Source organism: Centropristis striata, chromosome 8, assembly GCF_030273125.1.
Source record: "Centropristis striata isolate RG_2023a ecotype Rhode Island chromosome 8, C.striata_1.0, whole genome shotgun sequence".
Lineage (NCBI taxonomy): Eukaryota > Metazoa > Chordata > Actinopteri > Perciformes > Serranidae > Centropristis > Centropristis striata.
The window spans coordinates 34,347,831-34,368,740 of NC_081524.1; the positions used below are offsets into that span (position 1 = coordinate 34,347,831).

General features: G+C 38.5%; 1 protein-coding gene across 2 annotated transcripts in view; it reads right to left on the minus strand.

The window, feature by feature from the left end:
* The window catches only part of triob (trio Rho guanine nucleotide exchange factor b), a 117,365-nt gene that overhangs the window by 29,276 nt on the left and 67,179 nt on the right, over positions 1-20,910 (minus strand). For both annotated transcript variants that reach the window (XM_059338642.1, XM_059338643.1), the window contains exons 14-34: positions 18,958-19,127; positions 18,357-18,531; positions 13,242-13,437; positions 11,994-12,160; positions 9,594-9,713; positions 8,402-8,500; positions 8,196-8,288; positions 7,627-7,776; positions 7,290-7,404; positions 6,932-7,047; positions 5,305-5,427; positions 4,742-4,936; positions 4,128-4,243; positions 3,016-3,082; positions 2,422-2,531; positions 2,203-2,272; positions 1,932-2,021; positions 1,647-1,739; positions 1,380-1,491; positions 865-1,055; positions 296-397 (exon numbers count right to left, since the gene is read on the minus strand). In XM_059338642.1, coding sequence (XP_059194625.1) covers positions 296-397; positions 865-1,055; positions 1,380-1,491; positions 1,647-1,739; positions 1,932-2,021; positions 2,203-2,272; positions 2,422-2,531; positions 3,016-3,082; positions 4,128-4,243; positions 4,742-4,936; positions 5,305-5,427; positions 6,932-7,047; positions 7,290-7,404; positions 7,627-7,776; positions 8,196-8,288; positions 8,402-8,500; positions 9,594-9,713; positions 11,994-12,160; positions 13,242-13,437; positions 18,357-18,531; positions 18,958-19,127 — 2,670 coding nt within the window. The remainder of the gene's footprint in view (positions 1-295; positions 398-864; positions 1,056-1,379; positions 1,492-1,646; positions 1,740-1,931; positions 2,022-2,202; positions 2,273-2,421; positions 2,532-3,015; positions 3,083-4,127; positions 4,244-4,741; positions 4,937-5,304; positions 5,428-6,931; positions 7,048-7,289; positions 7,405-7,626; positions 7,777-8,195; positions 8,289-8,401; positions 8,501-9,593; positions 9,714-11,993; positions 12,161-13,241; positions 13,438-18,356; positions 18,532-18,957; positions 19,128-20,910) is intronic.

The following is a 20,910-nucleotide window of genomic DNA, read 5'->3' on the forward strand; positions in this document are numbered from 1 at the left end:
TTAGTGGCTGGTGCTATAGACATGGTGCGCTTTTCCCTTATGTGTGAACAACTTGACCCCTCTTGCAGAAGGGGAATCATATTGGGGGTATATTTTACACTTAGTACTGAGTCGGAAGTGGAACAAAAACTCCTTATGAAGCAAAAAAACATTTTGATTCTCAGTTGTAACTTGATCATTTGTATCAGATACTGTTGTGAGATATTTAGGAGAAGAACAAGCTGTTAATTCAAATTTACGTGCAAAATATTAATTAATACCTTATGTTCACTATTAAACATCAACATTTTAATACCTTGAGGACGATCTTGTTGTCTGAGGTCGGGGTTCTGCCCACCCACAGGGCAAACTTGCAAGGATCTCCTTCCACATGTTCTGTCACTCCGAGCTCTGATGTCTTAGGGGGTGAATAACATCGGCAAAATGACATGATGCATAAACAAAAATGATGCAATAATATTTAACCAAAACAAAAGCAATGGTTGTTATAAAGGTCTTCCGGTTGAATTAACTCCAAAGATCAATCCTGAACCAAACCAGTAGTGCTGAATTTTGTCTCCCCCATCTGGTTGTGAGAATATTTACAAAAACACTGTGGATGTGCTTATGATGTATGCCTGCAAGTGAGCTTGATGCTCCCAAGAATACAAAAAAAATGACATGACCCTAGGGAGAGTTTGATAATATTTAACATAAGCTGCAACAAATACACTTAAATGTCCAACTACAATAATGTTTGTGGATGCATCCATAGCTTCCTAACATCATCCAGAGACAGCCCTACTAACTTTCACATTTTCTGCTGTCATAATCAATAAGAAACAACGGAAACAATATAGTGAGATCAAACAGTGCATTACTTACAAAAAGCTTGCTCTTGTACAGGTACTTGCTGCGCCCGTTGGAGTCTTTGACTTCTTTGCTGAAGACCAGGGACATCTCAAAGAGGAAGAGGTGTCGATCTCGACCCTTCCGGATCAGAGTCTTGGGATCCCATACTTGGAAGGACTCCTGAAGTATCAATTCTCCCTGGGAGTCAATGTTCCCATCAAACCCTGAGGTAGCAAAGGGAGAGGAGGAAGTGAGCCATTTAGGGTTTGCTTGCATGTGTTTACAGCATGTACAAATATTGTTTGTGGGTGGAAAATTAAGGGAAGTTGAATGGAGTTACTGCTGACTCACAGCTGAGTAATATGTGCTGAAGGTGTGTGTGGTGTGATTACATTCACAAAAGCAAAGTGAAAGCTTGATGAATAGGAAACCTCGGAACACACTCAATGAATAGTTCTATTGGTGACAAAAATCAAAAACCATAAGAGGCGTGTGTGTGTGTGTGTGTGTGTGTGTGTGTGTGTGTGTGTGTTAGGGGGTATACCCACCATCCAGCATAGAGAGGTGCATGGCATCATTGGCTCTTTTGGGGACACTGAGCATGACTTCAAGACCATCCTTTATCTCACCCTTACCCTCCTCACAGCATGTCAACAACTCCTACAACAGGAGAGCACAAACAGAGAGTGAGATTTAAATGTAAAAGTAAAGAACACAGTTACAATGTTGTGAAAGGATTAAGTTCCTATGTATTTTTTGCCAGCAAAAATTGAGTAACGATCCTTTATTTTCCTTTTTTTTAAGCCATTCTATACCTTGAGAAGGAGCTGGTATTTAGTGATTCTCTGGACTGGTTTGATTAGGTAAGAGGAGATGGAGTTGGCAAGACGATGTCTTTGCTGGATTTCCTGCAAATCAAATAAGGGAAACAGACACTTGACTTGCAGAAGCTACATTCAATATTCCAACTCATGTACTGTACAGGCAAACCTTGAGAATTGGATTTTTAACATGTAAAAGAAAAAGAAAGAAATCCCTCAGCCTCTCTCTAATATCCCAACTAATACTCCTTAAACTTCATAATATTGGTAGTTACTTACATCAAAGTAGGGTCCAGCATGTTCCAAGATGAGCTGAGTGGAGTCGGGCTTGTTCTTACAGTAGTTTACATACATCTGGAACTTATCAGCCTGAGCAGGTAAAATAACACCAGTACTTTACTCACAAGTTATCACAACTCTATGATGCAAAACATTAAAAATGTGTATTATTCTCTGTAGTGTGCTGTATGTTTTATAATTTAAACTATTCATAAATACAAAAATGTTGGTTAAAAACTAAAATGTAAAAGACAACTTGTCGATCTCTTACCCAAGTCACGAAACAATGGCCGACATCCTCTGGAAGCTGCTCATACTTTTCCAACTCCTTCAGGAAGATACTGCACAGAGACAGAGAGATTTAAACAATCAAAATCTGAGGAAAACATTTTGTATATTCAATACTTTTGAAAATAGTTTTCCACTTCAAATGTATAATCCTAAACCACATGTTGATGGTAAAGAATACAAAATGTCATAGATCACTGACTTGTGATGAAACTCATAGAGGTCCTGCATGTTCCCAAAGATGATGTGTTCCTTGTTGACGATACCAGGAGGGATCTCCTCCACACCGCTGGTCATCTCCCACAGGTAAGTCTGCACAAAGACACACACACCAGAGCAGAATTATATACCCAAAAATTTCTCTTTACAAACTATTGTGATGTATGAACATCTGATATCACATCACATACTATTTCAACCAGAACTTTTGCACACCTGTAGATTGACAGGTGCATAGGAGAAGACCATATGTTAACAACGTAGAACAAAAGACTCCCGCATACTTTCCCCTTCGCTTGCAGTCAGACACTTAATCACATGCAGTTAACAGTGTACTGAAATGTCATTATCAAATCTCTTACTGTAAAAGACAGGGACAGTGTAAGTAACCCACTGAAATGTCTAAAGAAACAAGTGTAACTAAGAAAAAAAAGTAAAAAATCTAACCCATTTTTATAACAATCCCCCCCCCCCAAAAAAATCTTGAATGAAGATGACTAAATTTCACAAGTCAAGTGAGAAAACACAAAATTAAAAAAACTGATGTCTGTATGTGTGTGTTTTCTACAATACTTACATCCATGCACTCCCGTAGATCTCTGACATAGGCTTTCTCTGTTTGAATCAGCTCAGCCATTATAAATCTGAAATGATATGCACATTGGGAGACATTGATGAACATGGCCAGGTGCTGTAATTGATCAAATATAAATAAAAAACAGTGGTGAGGACAAGTATGTAGACAGTAAAACAAAATGCGGTAATGCTTTATATTAAGGTCCTTGTAATAACCATTAATTAACAAGTAATAAGTAGTAAGTAAGTCCTTACAAGATGCTTATTAACATTATTGTGTGTTTATAAGCTTATATAAGTGTTAATAATGGCATTACAAACACCCATGACCCACCCATTATGTCTTTGCCATGCCTTTATTAATCTTATTTTGTTTGCTTATTGATATTAAAATATACTTTATTGCTCATCTATTATAAGTTAACTATAAGTTAACTATGCTTTTTGCAACTACCGGATCTAAAGCGAGAACAATGCCTTGTTACTTGTTAATTAATGGTTATTAAGGACCTTATTATAAAGCGTTACCCAAAATGCTGCTTTACTGTTTCTACATTCGTTCTAACTACTGTGGTAGTAGTACACAGTGCAAGTACACTGTTGCTATATGTGGATACATTATAGCTCCCCTATGTATGGCTTGTGAACACATGTACTGTAATTTACAGGCTGTTCACTGGCTCCCTCCTGGATGAATTTCCCCATAAACCATTTAAAACTAATTCCATACAGCATCAGGAACACTGAAACATTTTGTGATAAATGCTCATAAGGCACATTACTGCTCTGCCTCCTCTCATATGCACCATAAATTCCATCTCCGTTTGTTTACACACTTGTTTGGATTTGAAGATGTCATTGTTGGCTATGATATGCTCATGTCCTCTGGGTAATTTGACATTAAAATACACATTATTTTTAACCCAAACAATTTGAAATGCAAGCCTGGCCACTGCTATAAAACATTTAAATGGACTGAAAATAATATGTTTTCAGGAAATTACTGCATTATTCATCCAGGCATTTTTCCAGGCCTGTGTAGGAAACCTGTGGTGCTGAACATCAGTTGTCAATCACAAAAGAATATGCCAGGGAAATGTCTGCTGCACTCACTCTTTCCTTCGTGCTGACTTCCTCTTCTCCTCGTTGAGTTCATGAGCAGCATCCCTCAACTTGACCTCTGACCCTGGGGCACTGGCTGGGATGATGTCCAGCTGCAGCTCTTTATTCTGAAAAGGAGACAGAGGCTTTTATATTGCGCATAACAGACATGGAGGTCATTCACTAGTCAACACACCAATGTATGACCTATTTGCTTTCTCTTAGCACTAGCTCATTAAAAAGCATTGTAACACTGGAGTTTAAATAAGGACATGACAGTTTCTAATATCTATCTACATCTGACCACCTGGTGCTAGCTCATATTCTTGAAAAAAGAATACAATTAAAGTAAGGGGTAGTTTGTAAGATTAAATTCATCACATAAAAGATTGTTTTAATCTCACACCATGAAGACTAGAGACCAAGGTTATATCCCATTACTGTAACCTGTGCCGGACATGAACTGTAACTCTCTATGGTCTTTTATTATAGTATATCAACTCAAGGTTTAAGGATTAAGTATATAAAATACATTTTAAATACACATTAGACCTGATATCTGTATTCGTCTTTGATTTTAAATGGACGATTGATTTTATCGTTTATTTGATTTTAAATGCACTCACAGCCTTGTTGGAGTCGGAAGAAATGCCGAGCGCCGTTTCCAGGCAGGTTCGGTATTTGTCCATGCGGAGAGAGAAGTCCCTGTAGCGTTTGTCCACTGAGGACACCCATTTCTTTATCTCCAGGGCATGGGCGTGGCCCTTGTCACAAAACCCATCCGCCAGCTGGATCAACAGCTTCACCCGCTCTTTGGTTTGCTGTCAATAGAGAGACATTTAGGGAGGGGATAGAGAGAAAAGAGAGGTGTCCGCAGAGAGCCAGTGCCGGTGGAGGAAAGGTAGATAAGAGAGAGAGAGAGAGAGAGGGAATCAGTGTGTTGCTTGATGGACACAATAGCTTGTTCTCTAACACAATAACAGTGACACAGCAACGAGAAAACGGGACAATACACTGCCCTGGGAATGGGCCTCACAGGAGAGCACAGGACTGTGCAAACATACACAAAACACAACACAACGAGCAAAGCAACAAGTACAGATACACACACACATACAGTTTCTGTCCTTCCCATCTTCTTTTACACAGTATTTGATAAACCAATAAATATAAATGCACGTTTAAATACCTTTGCTGTGATCTGGAAGTCTTCATGCTCTTTTAGCAGCTCCTGTGTGTGGTGAATGCTGGAGCCAGTGGATGTGTGTGTGGACAGGTAAAACTCCCCAGTGTCATGGATCCACTCCAGGGCCTGAGGAAACAACCAATCACAAGTGAGTACATGTACACTGCAGGGATTTTAGTTACATAATTTAACATGGTCATTATTAACTATGCAAATAGGAAGACCCAGTACAAGCTGGCACACTTGAAACTCTTTTTAGGTCTATATACTTAAACTCACCATCATCCCCCCCAATCTTCTCCTAACTAGTGGGACATTTGCTTATTTTGTTTGAACTGATCAGGGTTTGAAATGTACAGTATTTCCCGCTGTACAGTTTACAGTTAGGAATCCCTCGATGATTTTCCCCAAATACATTCATGGCAATTCAGGATTAGGAAATATGTAATCCATAATTTTAGACATAACAATATGACACATGAATTAGATTTTTGACAATCTCCTTCCACGTACTGTAAGAAAATGTAACTTCTTCATACATTTTGTAGCATTAAGTTTCCAAAGGTCCTACTTAAAGTAGTTTCAATTATTTTTTGATAACTGTGTACTTTATAACTGGGCCTGCTGTCCCTGACCAGTAGTGGCAGAACTGGTCCAGTCAAACTGTGAGACCACAAAGCATTTGGGCCCTGGGGATAAAACCTGGATCGCCCTAGAATAGCCATGTCCTAGAAACATCTATGATGTCATCTGATTTTATTGGCTAAGCGCATTGCTGTGTGCCTGCACTATGCTATCCAAACACCACAAGAGGGAGCAAAGTGTCTGTATTTAAACAGCCTTAGACCTGGTACACAAGGACAGAGTTAAGAGCTTCGGTGTCACAGTTTCTCATTTGAGTTTCAAGCAGTCAAAGTCACTTTTAAATAAAACACTCCAAATGTCAGCCCAGTCTGTGGAGTGTAAAGACATGTTGGCTGCTACTAAAAATAGTGTTATCCAAACTCTGTTCATTTCATAGGTGCGTGTATCTTTCAACAAGGGCTGATTGGAGACCTGTTTGATGGAGAAATATTGAGTGTTCATGTGACTTGACCTATCATCCAATCTCAGCTCACTTATTCTTCTAAAACACAGAAAAACTTTACAATAAAAATGCCAGTGGTTGAAATGTTCAGTCCTGCCTGAGGGGTAAAAATGAGTGGCTGTAGACTTATGTTTGGCAATGCTCTGTAATAAACGTAGTCTTCAAATTTACTGGGCCACATAATGATAGCCGTCTTTAGGACTGCCATTGTTGCAAATGTCTTCTAGCTTACATCATTTCCAGTACATATGAAATGTATCATTACTAAGAAAAACAGACCGTCTAATTTAAAAAAGAGACGAATCAAGATGAAAGTTGCAGATGAATTCTAACTGAGACGAGTCGACTTGTTGATTTAGTTCTAATACAAACAGGAGCCAATCGCTAAAAGGGAGAAGAATTATTTCTTACTTACTTACTCTGTCTGTAGTGAACTGAATGACAAAATGTGCCAATATCTTCAGCCTTATCACTAAATTGTGCTTTTATTGCAAGGGCACATAACAAACAAAGTACAGTACGCACACGATCATCAGGACACACCTGTTTGGCACTGCGTTCAAACACTACATATTGCTGGCACTGATCCAACCTCCGCTTCCTCATGGTCCAGAAGTGGAGCACTCTGTTCTCTCTTTGCAGCAACTCATTCAAGATATCTGATGATAAAACACAAGCAAAAGAAAATATAAATTAACATAGATATTTATTACTGTACATCAGCATTATACAGGAAAATATTGAACAAAACTGTATTTAGAATTCTGTGGATAATTGAAGACAGTGTGGATAGAGTAAAGAAGAATAAAGTAAAATATGCAGATAATAATAACTTGATTTACATTTGTGTAAAGATAAGATGCAGAAAAGATAAAAGGTTATTATTGACTCATCTACTTACTCTTGACCTGAGTCTCTGGAGCTTTGACGTGGGACAACATGCCAGGCATGTTGACACTGTTCCTATGCAGGTACTTCAAGAAGACATCAGCGTTACGCCTGGCTAATGTACAAGCCTGTAAGTGTACAAGAATTAGAGCAGATGTTACTTACAGGGTCAATAATAATAACATCCTTCTGACAAATAATGTATTGAAAATTTGCTTATAATCACACAAAAAACAAGTGATTTGACATGTATTTTCAAAATATAAATTGAAATAAATAATCATTCGAAATACAATAGGGACCTCGCAGGTCGTTGCCTGCTCGGGCCCTAATAACTCATTCTTTCTCACCTTGAGAAAGGCCTCTTTCTGCTCCAGATGTTTGCTAATCATGGGAGTGACGTGGTCCGACTCACTGTTAGGGCCCAGTTTATCAGCACCGCCACACCAGTCTTCTTCTCTTTTATACTCCTGTTCCAGGCTTTCTAACACACTGCACACCTAAAATAGAGATAATACAGTGCATGAAACCACTGACCTTCTCCTGCTCCAGTCCTTCATGCAACCTGCACTGAGAGCAAGTGTTCAGTCATACCAAATTCTCATTATCCTTTATTCTCGTTTTTTTTTATTTTTTTTATTATATTTATTGGGTTTTTAGAATTAACATGACACATACATTAATGAGGGTTTACATGCCCACATTCTAAGATAAAAAAAAACAAAACAGACAAGACAAATTACCACTAAAACAAAGAACAAAACAAAGTAAAACAAAAAAAACAATAGATACAAAAATAATAATAATAATAATAATAATAAAAAATATATTTATTTATTTATTCTCGTTTTTGCTCAAAGCCTATGTTCCTTGTGCTGGTGGCGTCCACTCCCAAACACACACAAATGCACATATGTACCTGTTCAGAGGTCTTGTAGAAGGCCACAGAAGCATTAACCAGCTTAAGTCGGTCTTCCATCTTCAGCATCAGCTGCTGCCAGTGGTCCGCCACCTTCAAGTCAAACAAAAACAAATCAGTTCACCACTTTAAAATAGCATCCACGCTACTGACATTATCATTTAAGTTTTGTTTAAGAGATGAATAAAAATGTATGAAAGCAAAACCTTTTCTGCACAGTCTCTGATCATATCCATGTCATAGTGGTTTGCCTGGAGTAAAGCCTCAGCTTTCTGCTGTACCTGCAGCGCACTCTGATGGGTTTTCTGCATGGGGGATAAGAGTGAGATAAAAAAAACAAAAAAACAATGAGATTCAAGAGTTCTAGGAATCTCTATATCACGATGATTGCTTTGAAAATACAGCCCCAGCTTCCTGTTGGACCCTGCAGGGCAGAGTGGAGGACTGGGGAGCAACATAGGAAAGGCTAGATAAATTATGATTACTGCTGTGTTATAAAAATGGTCCTGGAGTGAACATTCTGGAGAGGAAATGAGTAAAAATGGACAGTATCTGGTGATTTTTGTGGCATATAGGTGAGTCTGAGAATAAGGCTTTTGCTCCTTGCAGAACTCAGAGCACTACAAGGAAGGAAAACTAAAGGAGATAAAGGACGAATACGGGTTTCCTGCTACCTTTAGTAATGGCTGCAGCACCTGAGTGGTGTAAAGAAGGACATTCCCATATCACTTGCTCTTTCTCACCACGCAGGACCCATTATGGGTTTCAGTGACTACAGTTATGGCATGCTTTTTAAAATTCAAGTCCTCTCCTAGGCAATAATTATATACACAGCTTTCTTCTGAATGTGCATCTTTGTGTGTGTATATGTGAGCTCTGTAGAAGTAGGTCAGGTACAGGCCTGCATTAAAATGAGCCAGACTCGATAGAGTTCAAAGGAAATGCACCCTGCATAATCAGTAGTAAAGAGAGAAAGGAAATAAAGACGAAAAGCAAGCAGAGAGAAGAAAGAGAGGTAGAGACATAAGTTATTTATAAGTCCATGTCATGTGTGACTTCCAATGAGAAGGGGAGGAGGGAGAGAGGTATACGAACCAGAGATGATTTTTTCGAAAGGCAAAAGGTTGAAGGATGAAGGGCAACAGAGCAAAGGAGAAGAAGAAATGGTAAAAGGGGAAAAGGGAGATAAGGAATGTAGCATGTAGAGATGAAGCAAGACAAATGTGATCAAAGGGAAGTAGAGGAAAAAAATTATTACATGTGTTTGGGGAAGAAAAAGATGCAACTGAAAATACAAAGCGCATGGACATACACATGTTGCTTTGAGATTCTCCATAAATAGAGAGGCTTAAAGGAGAACAAGCAGATGAAAATCATATATACATTTTTTTGATTTACCTCTATTGCATGTTGGAATTGTTCATGTTCCTTCTGCAGCTGTTCGGCTTCTTGTAACGAACTGGCTGTGATCAGACCAGCATTCAGCATGGACTCACCATTACGGATCCAACCCAGCACCTAAAAACACACACACACACACACACACACACACACACACACACACACACACACACACACACACACACACACACACACAAGGTGTTTTATTCTGGTTCACTCTTCATGTTTATTAATGAATGCCTGAAATTAATGAATGGCTGAAAGTATTATACTAATTTGCCATGAAAACATCTTGAAAAAAATTCAATCAATGTCATAAATGGACCAATCAATTCCAAAAGGTGTAAGCTCTCCCCCGGCACATAATCTCTTCAGCAACCACACCACCCTGCATTGCACACAAAATCACATTTGCTCGTAGTTTTGTTGGCCTAGTTCTAGCCAAAGGGCATGTTAAACACAGTCTGTCAAAGACACCTCTCTCTCTCTCCCTCTGACTCAGCAAGCACACCTGCTGTGTGGGTGATGGGCAGAACTGCAACTGAAGCTTGGCTATAAAAGTGATGATGCAACACAACTCTGACTCCTGTTTTTCAGCACCTTCAACAGAGCCTATGTTTCCATTGCACTCGCGATGTCCTGAGGCAGGACAGGTATGACTGTTTACTGCTGAATATCAGAGGAGCGGTACTTTAACATGACGTCATGCATCAACAAACAGCTGCATCATAAGATATAATGAGCACATGTATGATTCACAAGTATGGTATGGCATGCCATTAGATTTAATAATATACTGCAATATTTCACCATACCGCTCCTCTATCCATAAGCCTTATTTTTAAGGGAAAATTCAACCCCAAATCAAACATGCATCAAAAAATCACGACTAGGTTACTCAAGATCATAATAATCAAATGTTAACTGTCCCTTTAAACTGTATGATTTCATTATGGCATGCCGAAAGCAGTTCTAACAAATAACAGCCCCTCACTTTGGGGCATTTAAGGCCAAAAGAAATTAATAACTAAAACACACTACAGCAACTGTAGTGCAGTAGTAATCTATGGTCATGACTGAAAGGCTACGATATCCATAAATACATCAGCAGCAGAAACATACAGGCTACAATTACCGGATTATGGTTGTATCCAATTTTAGTCTAAGAGGGTTGCAATTATTTTAGTGCAGGGGGCATACTCGTTAGGTTTTGTAAGGGAAAATATGGCAGAAACAGTTGAGCTGTATTTTTCACTGTAATCTCTGAGAGCCATGTAAAAATCTACCCCGTACATTTGTTTATGATGTGTGTGTTTGAAATAATCATTAAAACAAACAAAAGCCAAACTTTAAGATTCAGATTTTAGATCACATTGAGCTGCAGAGACATGCATACATTTCTGTAACAGCCCATTGCTGTATATATAGCATAGCCTTTCTGTGAGTAAATGAGAGAAAATAACACCAGCATTATACTGGCATCACATTATTATCTCGCTGTCAGATCTGTTCATTCACAACAACTGCAGTGTACTTCTCAAGTGCTTTGCCTCAGTTCTCTCTGGTTATCATTTTGATTATTTTAGTCTCAATTTCATATCTGCTACCACGTTTGTTCAATTTGTCATTAACTCTAATGCAAGTTGAAACATAAAGCCTGTAGGTATTCGGCAGTACCCCTATGATAACAAGCCTTGTTATGAAAATTGGCTCTGTTTGTTTTTTGTTTTTGTTTGACATATCAGTAAGCTACATTGCAAACACACAATTTCCTTGCTGTGATTGTATTCAACTACTGAATGAATATTGGTAGAAAATTGCTAGCTGAGACGCTCTTCACGGACACAACAAGAAACTTAGAAATTCTATCTCTTTTCCCTCTCAATCTCAATCCAATCCGATTCTCTCTGGCCCATTTGCCTTTTTGCCCTGAATTTCCATTTATCTCAGTTTTCTCCAACCAAACTGTATCATTCAGACAACTCCCTATAGACAGAAAGATATACAGACTAATAAAGAAATACAGCAAGAGCGAGACTGCAAGACAAGGGAGAGGGATTGTTGATACAGGATGAGTCATCAACCCATGGTCATGTGCAGACAGGATATACTATAGCTTTTTAGTGCTTCAATACACTCTGCTGTAATATCATGGTATGCTGTAGCAATCAATTGTCAGTATGGCTTTCCAGATATTATTTATTATTATAGCTGTTATTTCTGAAAATAGCATGTGAGAATATATATATATATATATATATATATATATATATATATAGAGAGAGAGAGAGAGAGAGAGAGAGTGCTTTCAAAATCCTAACTTCACCATCCAATCAGTGCTGTGTCATTGTCTCTCCTTGTTAAACTTTCTTGTCCTTTTCTTCTTCAAGTACGTACCTGTTTGACTTCAGCCTGCAGATGCCTTAATTGGACACACTGCTCCAGATGTCTCCTGTGCTGCTCTGCTGCCAGATCCAACTCCTGCTGCTTCTCGTGTAGAAACTCCAGCAGGTCCTGGACTCGTGTGGCCATGTCCACATCTCGGTCACATAGCAGCTCCACACCTGCACACAATAGACATTTTATTATCTTACCAAAAACAATATTGTATAACGTATGTTTATGTCTTTCTTGTGACCCCCACTCAATACAAAAACAGATATATGCATATGATTGCAGAATCTGTCAGCAACAAGAAAGATGGTGGCATTGGAAGCATTCTAGTTTCTGTTAGTAGTCTGTTTGGAGTCTGAGTAGTATCGACTAATCATGTTTGAACAGGCTACAGTTGAATCTTGGTTAAAGGCTGTGTAGAGAGCAAATGAAGGCGAACACATTAGCTGAAATGCAATCGTCTGACAACAAATTAACTTTTCATTAGCTTTTAACTTTATGTAATTGAATAAATATGCAGGTATCTTTTTATAGAGATAAGCCAAAATGAGAGAGAATAAGAGTAATTAACAAGGGTAAATAGGTATTGAACAAAGAGGATATTTAAGATTTCTGCAGACATCTCTGCCAAAAGCTGAATCTATACTCTCTATGTGGAATAGAGGGAGATGTAGAATATATGTATCTATGAATATACTTAACAGCATCTATAGAATAGATAGCAGGCAAGCTATAGATTTGCCACTTTAAAAATGCTTCATAGATGGCATAGACAGCTCATATTTTCAATAACAAAGCCATGCAGACTGTGAAATCCTGATCTTGGGAAAGCAGACTGAACAATGTCTGAAAGCCATTTTAGCGCAAATCTTTTATGAAAACATGGCATGGCATAACATAATGGCATAATCCATACTCATAATTTAGTCCTGCATTTCTTCACAGTATTGTGTGCCAGTTGTGGTGCTAGCTGCAAGGCTGGACGTGGTAAATAATTATTGTCCTGAGGCATGAGACAGAGGAAGCTCTACTACTATTAAGCAATGAAGCTCGCTGAGTGCACAGGCAGATTTTTGCATATCATCATCTAGATTTGTGCTCTCTTACACTTTCTCACAGAGACCAAGAATCTTGTTTTTGTGTGGTTCTATCGGATTCATCTTAACATATGAGAGTACTGTACTCTACATATGTCGCTGGTGCATTTAGAAATACTTTACTGTTGTTTAGTGTCTCTGTTCCCTCACTCACCAGACGCCTGGACCTCTGTGACATACTGCAGCAACTCTTGTCCCTGGTGGATGACGTCGAAGGTGAGGTTGTTCATAGTTAGCGCTTTGTCTGCATGATGCTGGAGCCTCTGCTCAGCCAGTGTCAGGTCCTCTGTGTCAAAGTCACTCATCTGCTGGGACAGTTCCTCGTTCCATGACTCCAGGTCTGAGATTATCTGAGAGGGGGAAAGAGGACAGGGACAGTGGGTGTGAGACAGGGCAAAGGGTTAACCCTATATAATATGACATATATATATATATATATATAAATACTTTTCACGAATTCTTTAAAATGACTAACACAATTCCCAAAACAAATTTGTAGTTAAAAATGGCTTTTCTTGCATTTTTGCCTCAATCTCATAGTCAAAAAGAAAAAGGGAGGGAAAGAAAGATATAATTAAGAACCTAGAAGAAGATTTCATGGTGCAAAAAATAAGACAACAGGATGACTGAGAAAAATGATTCACCATAACAAACAATTAAAAGGACTGCAAAGCACAGCAAGAGCCATTTGATTATCCACATCATTTTATGATTAAGAGAATGTTAGAATACCAAGTCAGACAGTTTAATCACTGTAACTCAACACCCTGAGCTGACTGCCATAATAACAGATAACATACTACATTGGTGATGCATGGCTTGTAAAGCAGATGTACTGAGATGTCAGTGCTTGCCTCTGACTGCCCACACACACTGAATCATGATACCAGGGGCACCTTGATCCTGGCCCCATCCAGCTCTGTCTGTCTATCTTTCTTTTTTCTTCTTTCATTATTCTTTAAAACAAACTCAGGAGGTCTGGTCTATACTTGATTTCGGGATTTACCCATCTGGGGCAAATGGAATAATTAATTGGACGAATAGAAACAGAGATTTAATAATTCAATCAATACTAATACAAATAAAACAGCCTGTAACTAAAAGCAGTTTTTATTTACAATTTAGCCTTTAGTGCAAGTATATTTTATCATAGCTGTCCTGTAAATGTAATGATTAATTTCCTGATTTGCTGTTTCACGTAATACATGTTGGCAGCGCTGTGTGCTGTTGAAAACCTGGAAGGCATTTAATAACATCGGTTGAAGTGTTAAGGTAATTTGCGAGTGAGAGCAGTATTTCTGTTAAAAAGTGAAACTGTCAATATATATATAAATATGATCATAATATCATGTGAACCTATTGTACAGGTATTGGTCAATTAAATATCATCCCTTTTTTTCCATGGTGTGATTATATCTTAACGTCAGATAATTGCCTTTAAGATTAACAATTATAGCACTTCAGCTCAAACATGCATGAATAATGAAAAATCTGTTGATTTCAACATGCATGCTCTCAGCTACTTAACATGGGTAAAAATAACGTGGGTAAAAGTTTGGAACCTAGTTTCTGCTCTACATTCAGCTGTTCTGTAACCTTATAAGCTAATGTAAAAAAAATGTGTCAATATGAAATATGTGGAGTTACCAAGCTCTGACAACTGGACGTCTAGGAGAGTTTCATGGAAGTAAGTGGAATTTGTCATGCAGTAGCTCACAACAGTGGTAAAATTTGATCTGTGTGCATAAATGAAAACGAGATGCTTTGGCAGCTGTCCTTTTCAATTCAGACACTGATATCTCCGACTTCGATATTGGTAATTTCATATCTCAAGAGCGATAAATATTACAGTACAGCATATTTTCTTGTAATTCAGTAAATACAATAAGAACATGGTGAAATCTATTTTGTATGCTCATGATTAAATTAAATAATTTAGTATTGCTTTATGGTTCACTACAGCTTTGCTCCTGTGTGCAAAACTGTCATCCAAATGCAGTTTGGGGACTGGTTCTTCGACATCCTGATTGAAACACTGTTAAAAAAGAATTGTCCAATTTATATTGTTTTGACAACATTTAGGGAAAACTTGGGAATAGCTGCCAATTGCTGCAAAAAGTTTAGACAAATTAAATGCAAACAGAAAATTCTGTTTTAATCGTACAGTGGAAAACTGAACTTCGTAAATACGGTTTAACACTACAGAATGATCAGGGACTTCATATAAATTGTTCCAAACAAAACAAAGCCTCAGAAGTACTTTTTGTCTCTTACAATTTAAGCACTTGGTTTCTTTGAGTAGGGTAAACTGTGCTTCTCTCTAATTCTTATTATACGGACAATGAAGTCTGAGCCACAGGGAACCAAAGAGCTATCAGTGTTTATTCTCAGGTATAACTCCAAACGCCAGCTGACACTAAGCTGCAGTTTCACCATCAACAATTATTCTATTGGATCCTGTAGTTGGTGTTGGCCCAGAAAAATACTCTGTGTGTGCGCTACAATAATGGCCCTCAAAGACAAAATGAATGAAACCACAAATCCCAAAAGGTCATTTGGCTTTTAAGTTTTTCTATAATTTAATATGTTTACACAAAGAGGAAGGTTAACCTCTTTTGCAATAAAGAGCACTATTCTCTGTTCCCATAGACAAGCGTGCTAGACTTATGACAAGGCACTCCAGGAATTTGCATTCACACCAATTCCCCTGTTATAAGGTCTCCTCAGTGTAGAAACATTCTTGGCTATAGTAGTGCAGAGTAATCAAATTAACCATTTTTATAGCAGAATAATATAAAACCCTCTCTGATCACTATTGTAATTTTAAAAATCTTGCAACAATGTAGAAACTCACCAGGCGCTCATTTGCACTCCTGTCTTCTCTCCTTTTACAGTTGAGTAAAATGTCCTCTGTGTGCAAAAAGATCATCTCCCTCAGCTACCAACACTGTGGAAACTGACTAACAGAGGAGATAAGTCTCCCCTTTGACCACGTCTATTCTTTCCTCTGTGGTGTGCACTGATACAGAGCTTATCGTCAGAGAAGAAAGCATTGACAGACAACTGCAGGTCTCACCTCAGCCCATGCCCTCACCTCGAACACACACCCCCAATCAAGTGAGAAGGGAGTGTCACGTGTGTGTGTGAGTGTGTGTGTGAGGGAGAGCAGGGAGTGGAGGGAGACAAATGTCTCCTCCACCCATCTTCATGCTCGAGCACTGTGTCATATTAATCCTTTGTCTATGTGTGGGCGTACTTCAGTGTTCAACATGAGAGATTAACAGATTCACCACCATTCCCTGACTTGACATGCAGAGCTAATGTGAGACTTATCTCTTCTTTTGGACTTTACAATACAGACACAAAAGACTTGAAACCGAGCGCAAGACTTCTATCAGCACACAGTGGAGGAGAATTAATTCATGAGCAGACATGTGATAGAACACCACATACTTCCACACCATGCATAATGTGCAGCCAGTGGATGTTTTTGTGTCTAGAAAAAGTCCAGCCGACAATAACAGGAAAGGCAAAGCAAATGTACTAATGTATTAATAGTAACACAGTAATAGCTAAATAATTATCCGATTATTAACACAGGCAGAAGGGTGTTGGCCTAAAAATCTGGTTTGGCAGACAAAGCAACATTTAACGAAAATTCTGAGATGGATTTTTTTTGCATTTAAATGTACAGTCATGCAAACAGCTCTGTGAGGCTGTACCTGGAAAGTAAAACTACAGAAATGTTTTTGCAAAATATTCACACTCATGCTAACATTTCCTTTCTAGCAGTGGTGCTGTAGGCCTACTTAAGTACAGTTTTTATGTACTTGTACAATACTTGAGAATTTTCACATATGTAACTTTATACTTTTTGAGGCACATATTTTACTTTTTGCTCCACTCCGTTTAGCTGCCATTTTAGATACTAGTTACTTTTCTGATCAAGATTTAACATGAAAAAATACAATCAATTAAAAATTATTACTCATGTTTATAAATCAAACCATATTAAGTAGTTGAAATTAGCTAGTAGTAGTAGTAGTTGAAAAACAATAACAATACTAATACCATTATATTTTTTTAATATATAAATAACAGTCTGAGTGAGGCCATTCTGCATAACTAGTACTCTTACTTTTAATACTTGAAGTTAATTTTTATGCTGATACTGTGACTGACGTAAGTTTTGAATGCAGGACTTTTACTTGTAGTGGAGTAACTCTGGACTGTGGAATAAGTACTTTTACTTACGTAAGGGAACATGAATGTGTGTGACAAATTTCTTGGAAATCCATCCAATAGTTTCTGAGACAAATGTGCCATGGTATTGTCAGTAGAAAAGTCAGGGGATCACTTAACTCATTAATAATAATTTTACGAAATACTGTGCCATTCAGCAGATATTGAGATATTTAACAAGATTCGTTGACACACCAATACTGCCATCCCTGGAGCCATGCTGCTTGTATAAAAAAAAAAACAGCTTTATACACGCACATTTTCCACAAACCTTCTTTTTAGTTACACTACCTTATGAATATCCTCATGAATAAAAAACCTGTGTCTCTGCTCTAAGCCTTTTTCTTCCAGAGTGTAATTCATCTGTCAATATAGTATGGTTCAACGGATCTGATTTGACAGCCACGATAAACATCATGAGTAACATAATAAAACATATTTTAAAAGAGCAGTTATCGTAGCTGAGCACCAGCTGAGAAAAGCATTCACTCTCGCAGTGGGACATTAAGGAATTAGCGGATACAATACAGCCAATTGCTGGTTGGGGAGGGAGAAACAAAATTGGTATGAGTCAGTAGATGAGATGCGTCAAGTGGAACTAAATACTTTTTTAATGTGGCACATCTGAGAGTATTGCTGTGAATTCAACCAAGCTTTGAACCAGCAGGAATCCTCACTACAGGACTGAATCTCCCTTTTACTGTGTAATGGTCCATCAGCTCAGACTCACAGTCATTTTGATTTTCCAGTGTGTTCTTTCTCAAATGCAACTGATCTTTTAGCATTTAAGGAAAAAACTAATACGACAATGAGACAAAAAACAAACACACATGCTGCTCATTTGTGAAGCTCTTTTTACCCTCAGATATTATACTGTACACTTATCCACACGCTTGACCCATCAAAAAAAACACCATCTTTTACTGCTCTACTTCATCTGCTCACGCTCACTTTTGCCTGAACATTGCAGGATAAAGCAAAAATAAATATTCATCAAGCACCAAGCCTCCATCTCCTGCCTACTCACGTCAATGGCGTCCCTCTCAAAAATGCGAAGCTGGAGGAAGAGCTCCAGTTTGATCTTCCTTTCTTGGAACAGCTCCTCCATCTGGCCCTGGGCCTCATCCAGCTGCTGCAGCACACTCTCAATGTGGGCCATGGAGCTGTTGTGGGGAGTTTTGTTGCTCGAGATGGCCGAGTCTCTGTGAAGAGAGGTCAAATGCAGCAGATTTAGAAATGTAAGAAATGTGGCCCAACCCTGAGAAAGTCAAAGAAAACTAAATGTTGTTCTTAATGTCCTTTTCCGTTTACTAAATCTGTTGAAGAAAGTCCCTTCTCCTTAGCTTAAGGATTTCTTTTCCTTTCACCTCACTACCACATGATTGTCTAATGATCACAGAAAAAAAATGTCATATCAGGCCTTGGGCTTTGCATTCCATTTGGTATTTATGTGTTGTTATTTTTAGTGAAACAGAAATGTTGTTGTAATGCTGACACTGTAATCTATTTTGAATAAAACTTGTGTGAAAATAGTTTAGTATGTGTAAAACTACTGCACAAGTGTGATTTACCCTAGTGTATATTATATACTAACAAAATGTAGACAACAGTGTATTCATAATAGTTACCTGAGCTGTTGTATGAGGTCCTCTCCCTCCTTGATGACATTGACAGTAGCCTGCAGGGTGGTCTGCTGCTGCTGGCCAAAACGCTTGATCAGGTCCTGCACTGCTTCCACCGACTCTGCATACACATCGTCCAGCAGTTCCTTCTGAAGCTCCTCCAACCACGTCCACAGCTAACAATGATTGACAGGAAAGGCAAGCCAGTTAAAACGGAGCATTATGTAGCGTACAACTCCAGGAGAAAAGGAAAATAACAGGATCAAACTACACAGTCGATACACATGCTTGAGTGGGCGGGGCAGATACACAGAGCGCTGTGAGTTAAACACAGATGCAGGAATCGATGGACAAGCTGCCAAACGGACAGAGAAAAGAAGAGAGACATAAATTAAATCCAACCAGTTCTGCTCAAAGCTGGTGTTTTGTGAATGGTCATCTTTGTACCAGATTAGCCATCTGGGTGAATTGGCTCAGCATACTAAAGCCCTGGCACAGTATCTAGGCTGCAGGAGAGAGACCCTGGCACCCACGGTTTGTCTAACACCCACACTGCCTACTCAAAAACACGTCTACTTTTGGTATTGTTACCATCATCCACTTAGTAACATACAGTATGGTACAATATACCTGACATCTGTATGGACAGAGCCACTGTTGTTTGGCAACCAAAAATGCAAATGGAGCAAAGAGCTTGTTTTTGCTGACAACCAATGTTGTTATTAAAGCCTGCTAGCAGTTTATTTTAGATTTAGATTTTTAAGATAAACATACTGTTTGATGGAAGGAGCAACATGGGCTTCATCTGCATTATGCTACACACTCAATACAAAATATTAGTGACGTTTTCTAATAATGTGTCACAGAAGGCAGTTTTTTTTCAAGCATCCCAGTATGGTTGCCCCTTCCTGTTTGTCACTGATGTAGAATTATTAATATTATTTGAAATTACTAAGAGCCTTTTGGACATATTTTATTGGTGTATTTCATAATTATCAGTGTAGATGAATCCCCTCTCTTGCAATGTAGTTCATGATCTGTCTCCACAGTTAACTGTTTGATGCCTTTCATACTGGACTTCATCCAAAGGCTTCTAGAGAACTAGAAGAGGTGATGGGCAGGACTTTTGGAGTATTCATGCATGCACACCTACACACACTGGAGGACATGCATGTGCAGGCTCACACACACACACACACACACACATACAGTGACCTGCACCAGAGTGAGCTGACAGATGGGATGAAGGAGATTAGTCCATATGGACACTAAAGACTAGCTTCATTAACAACACGATGCCTCTGACGGTCTCTTCGAGTCTGTGTAAACAGGATGTAGTGTTAACACGTGCCGAGCACAGTGCTATGTCAGTGTCGAGAGGTTAATTTGACAGTCATAAATGTGCAGTGTATGACTTTCATATACCAACACTGCGAGAAGAATTAAGGGAGTGGTGCAGTGACTAGCACAACAGACACACATCACATGCAGATTCCTGCCCTGACCATTTTAGGAAATAAGGTAAATAACAATAAGGAAAATTAGAGGCATGGTTGTCATATCACAGTGAAGGAGAAGGCAGATTGCCTTCAATTTGTGTAAACACAAGTGCACTACAGAAGGAAAGGAAAGCACAGATGTTTGCACAGGGAGAACGTAATGACTTGCACACAAACACACACACACACACGCGCACACACAATAATAATATTACTATGTGAGGATTTTGATACAGATCTTGACGCAGATTAAACAACTTAATATCTTATAAAGTCAAAATAACATCTGAGCGTGTGTCTTTAATTAACAGATCTAGTTTAAAATGGTCAACATTATAGAAAAATTTCCCACCCTTTTTCCCCATTACTGTGCAATGTGATAGGCAACAGCATAAAAACACTAATGAGTCAGTTGTTAATAGTGGACAAAGAGAGAACAAGCTTTACTGCCATTCCTACA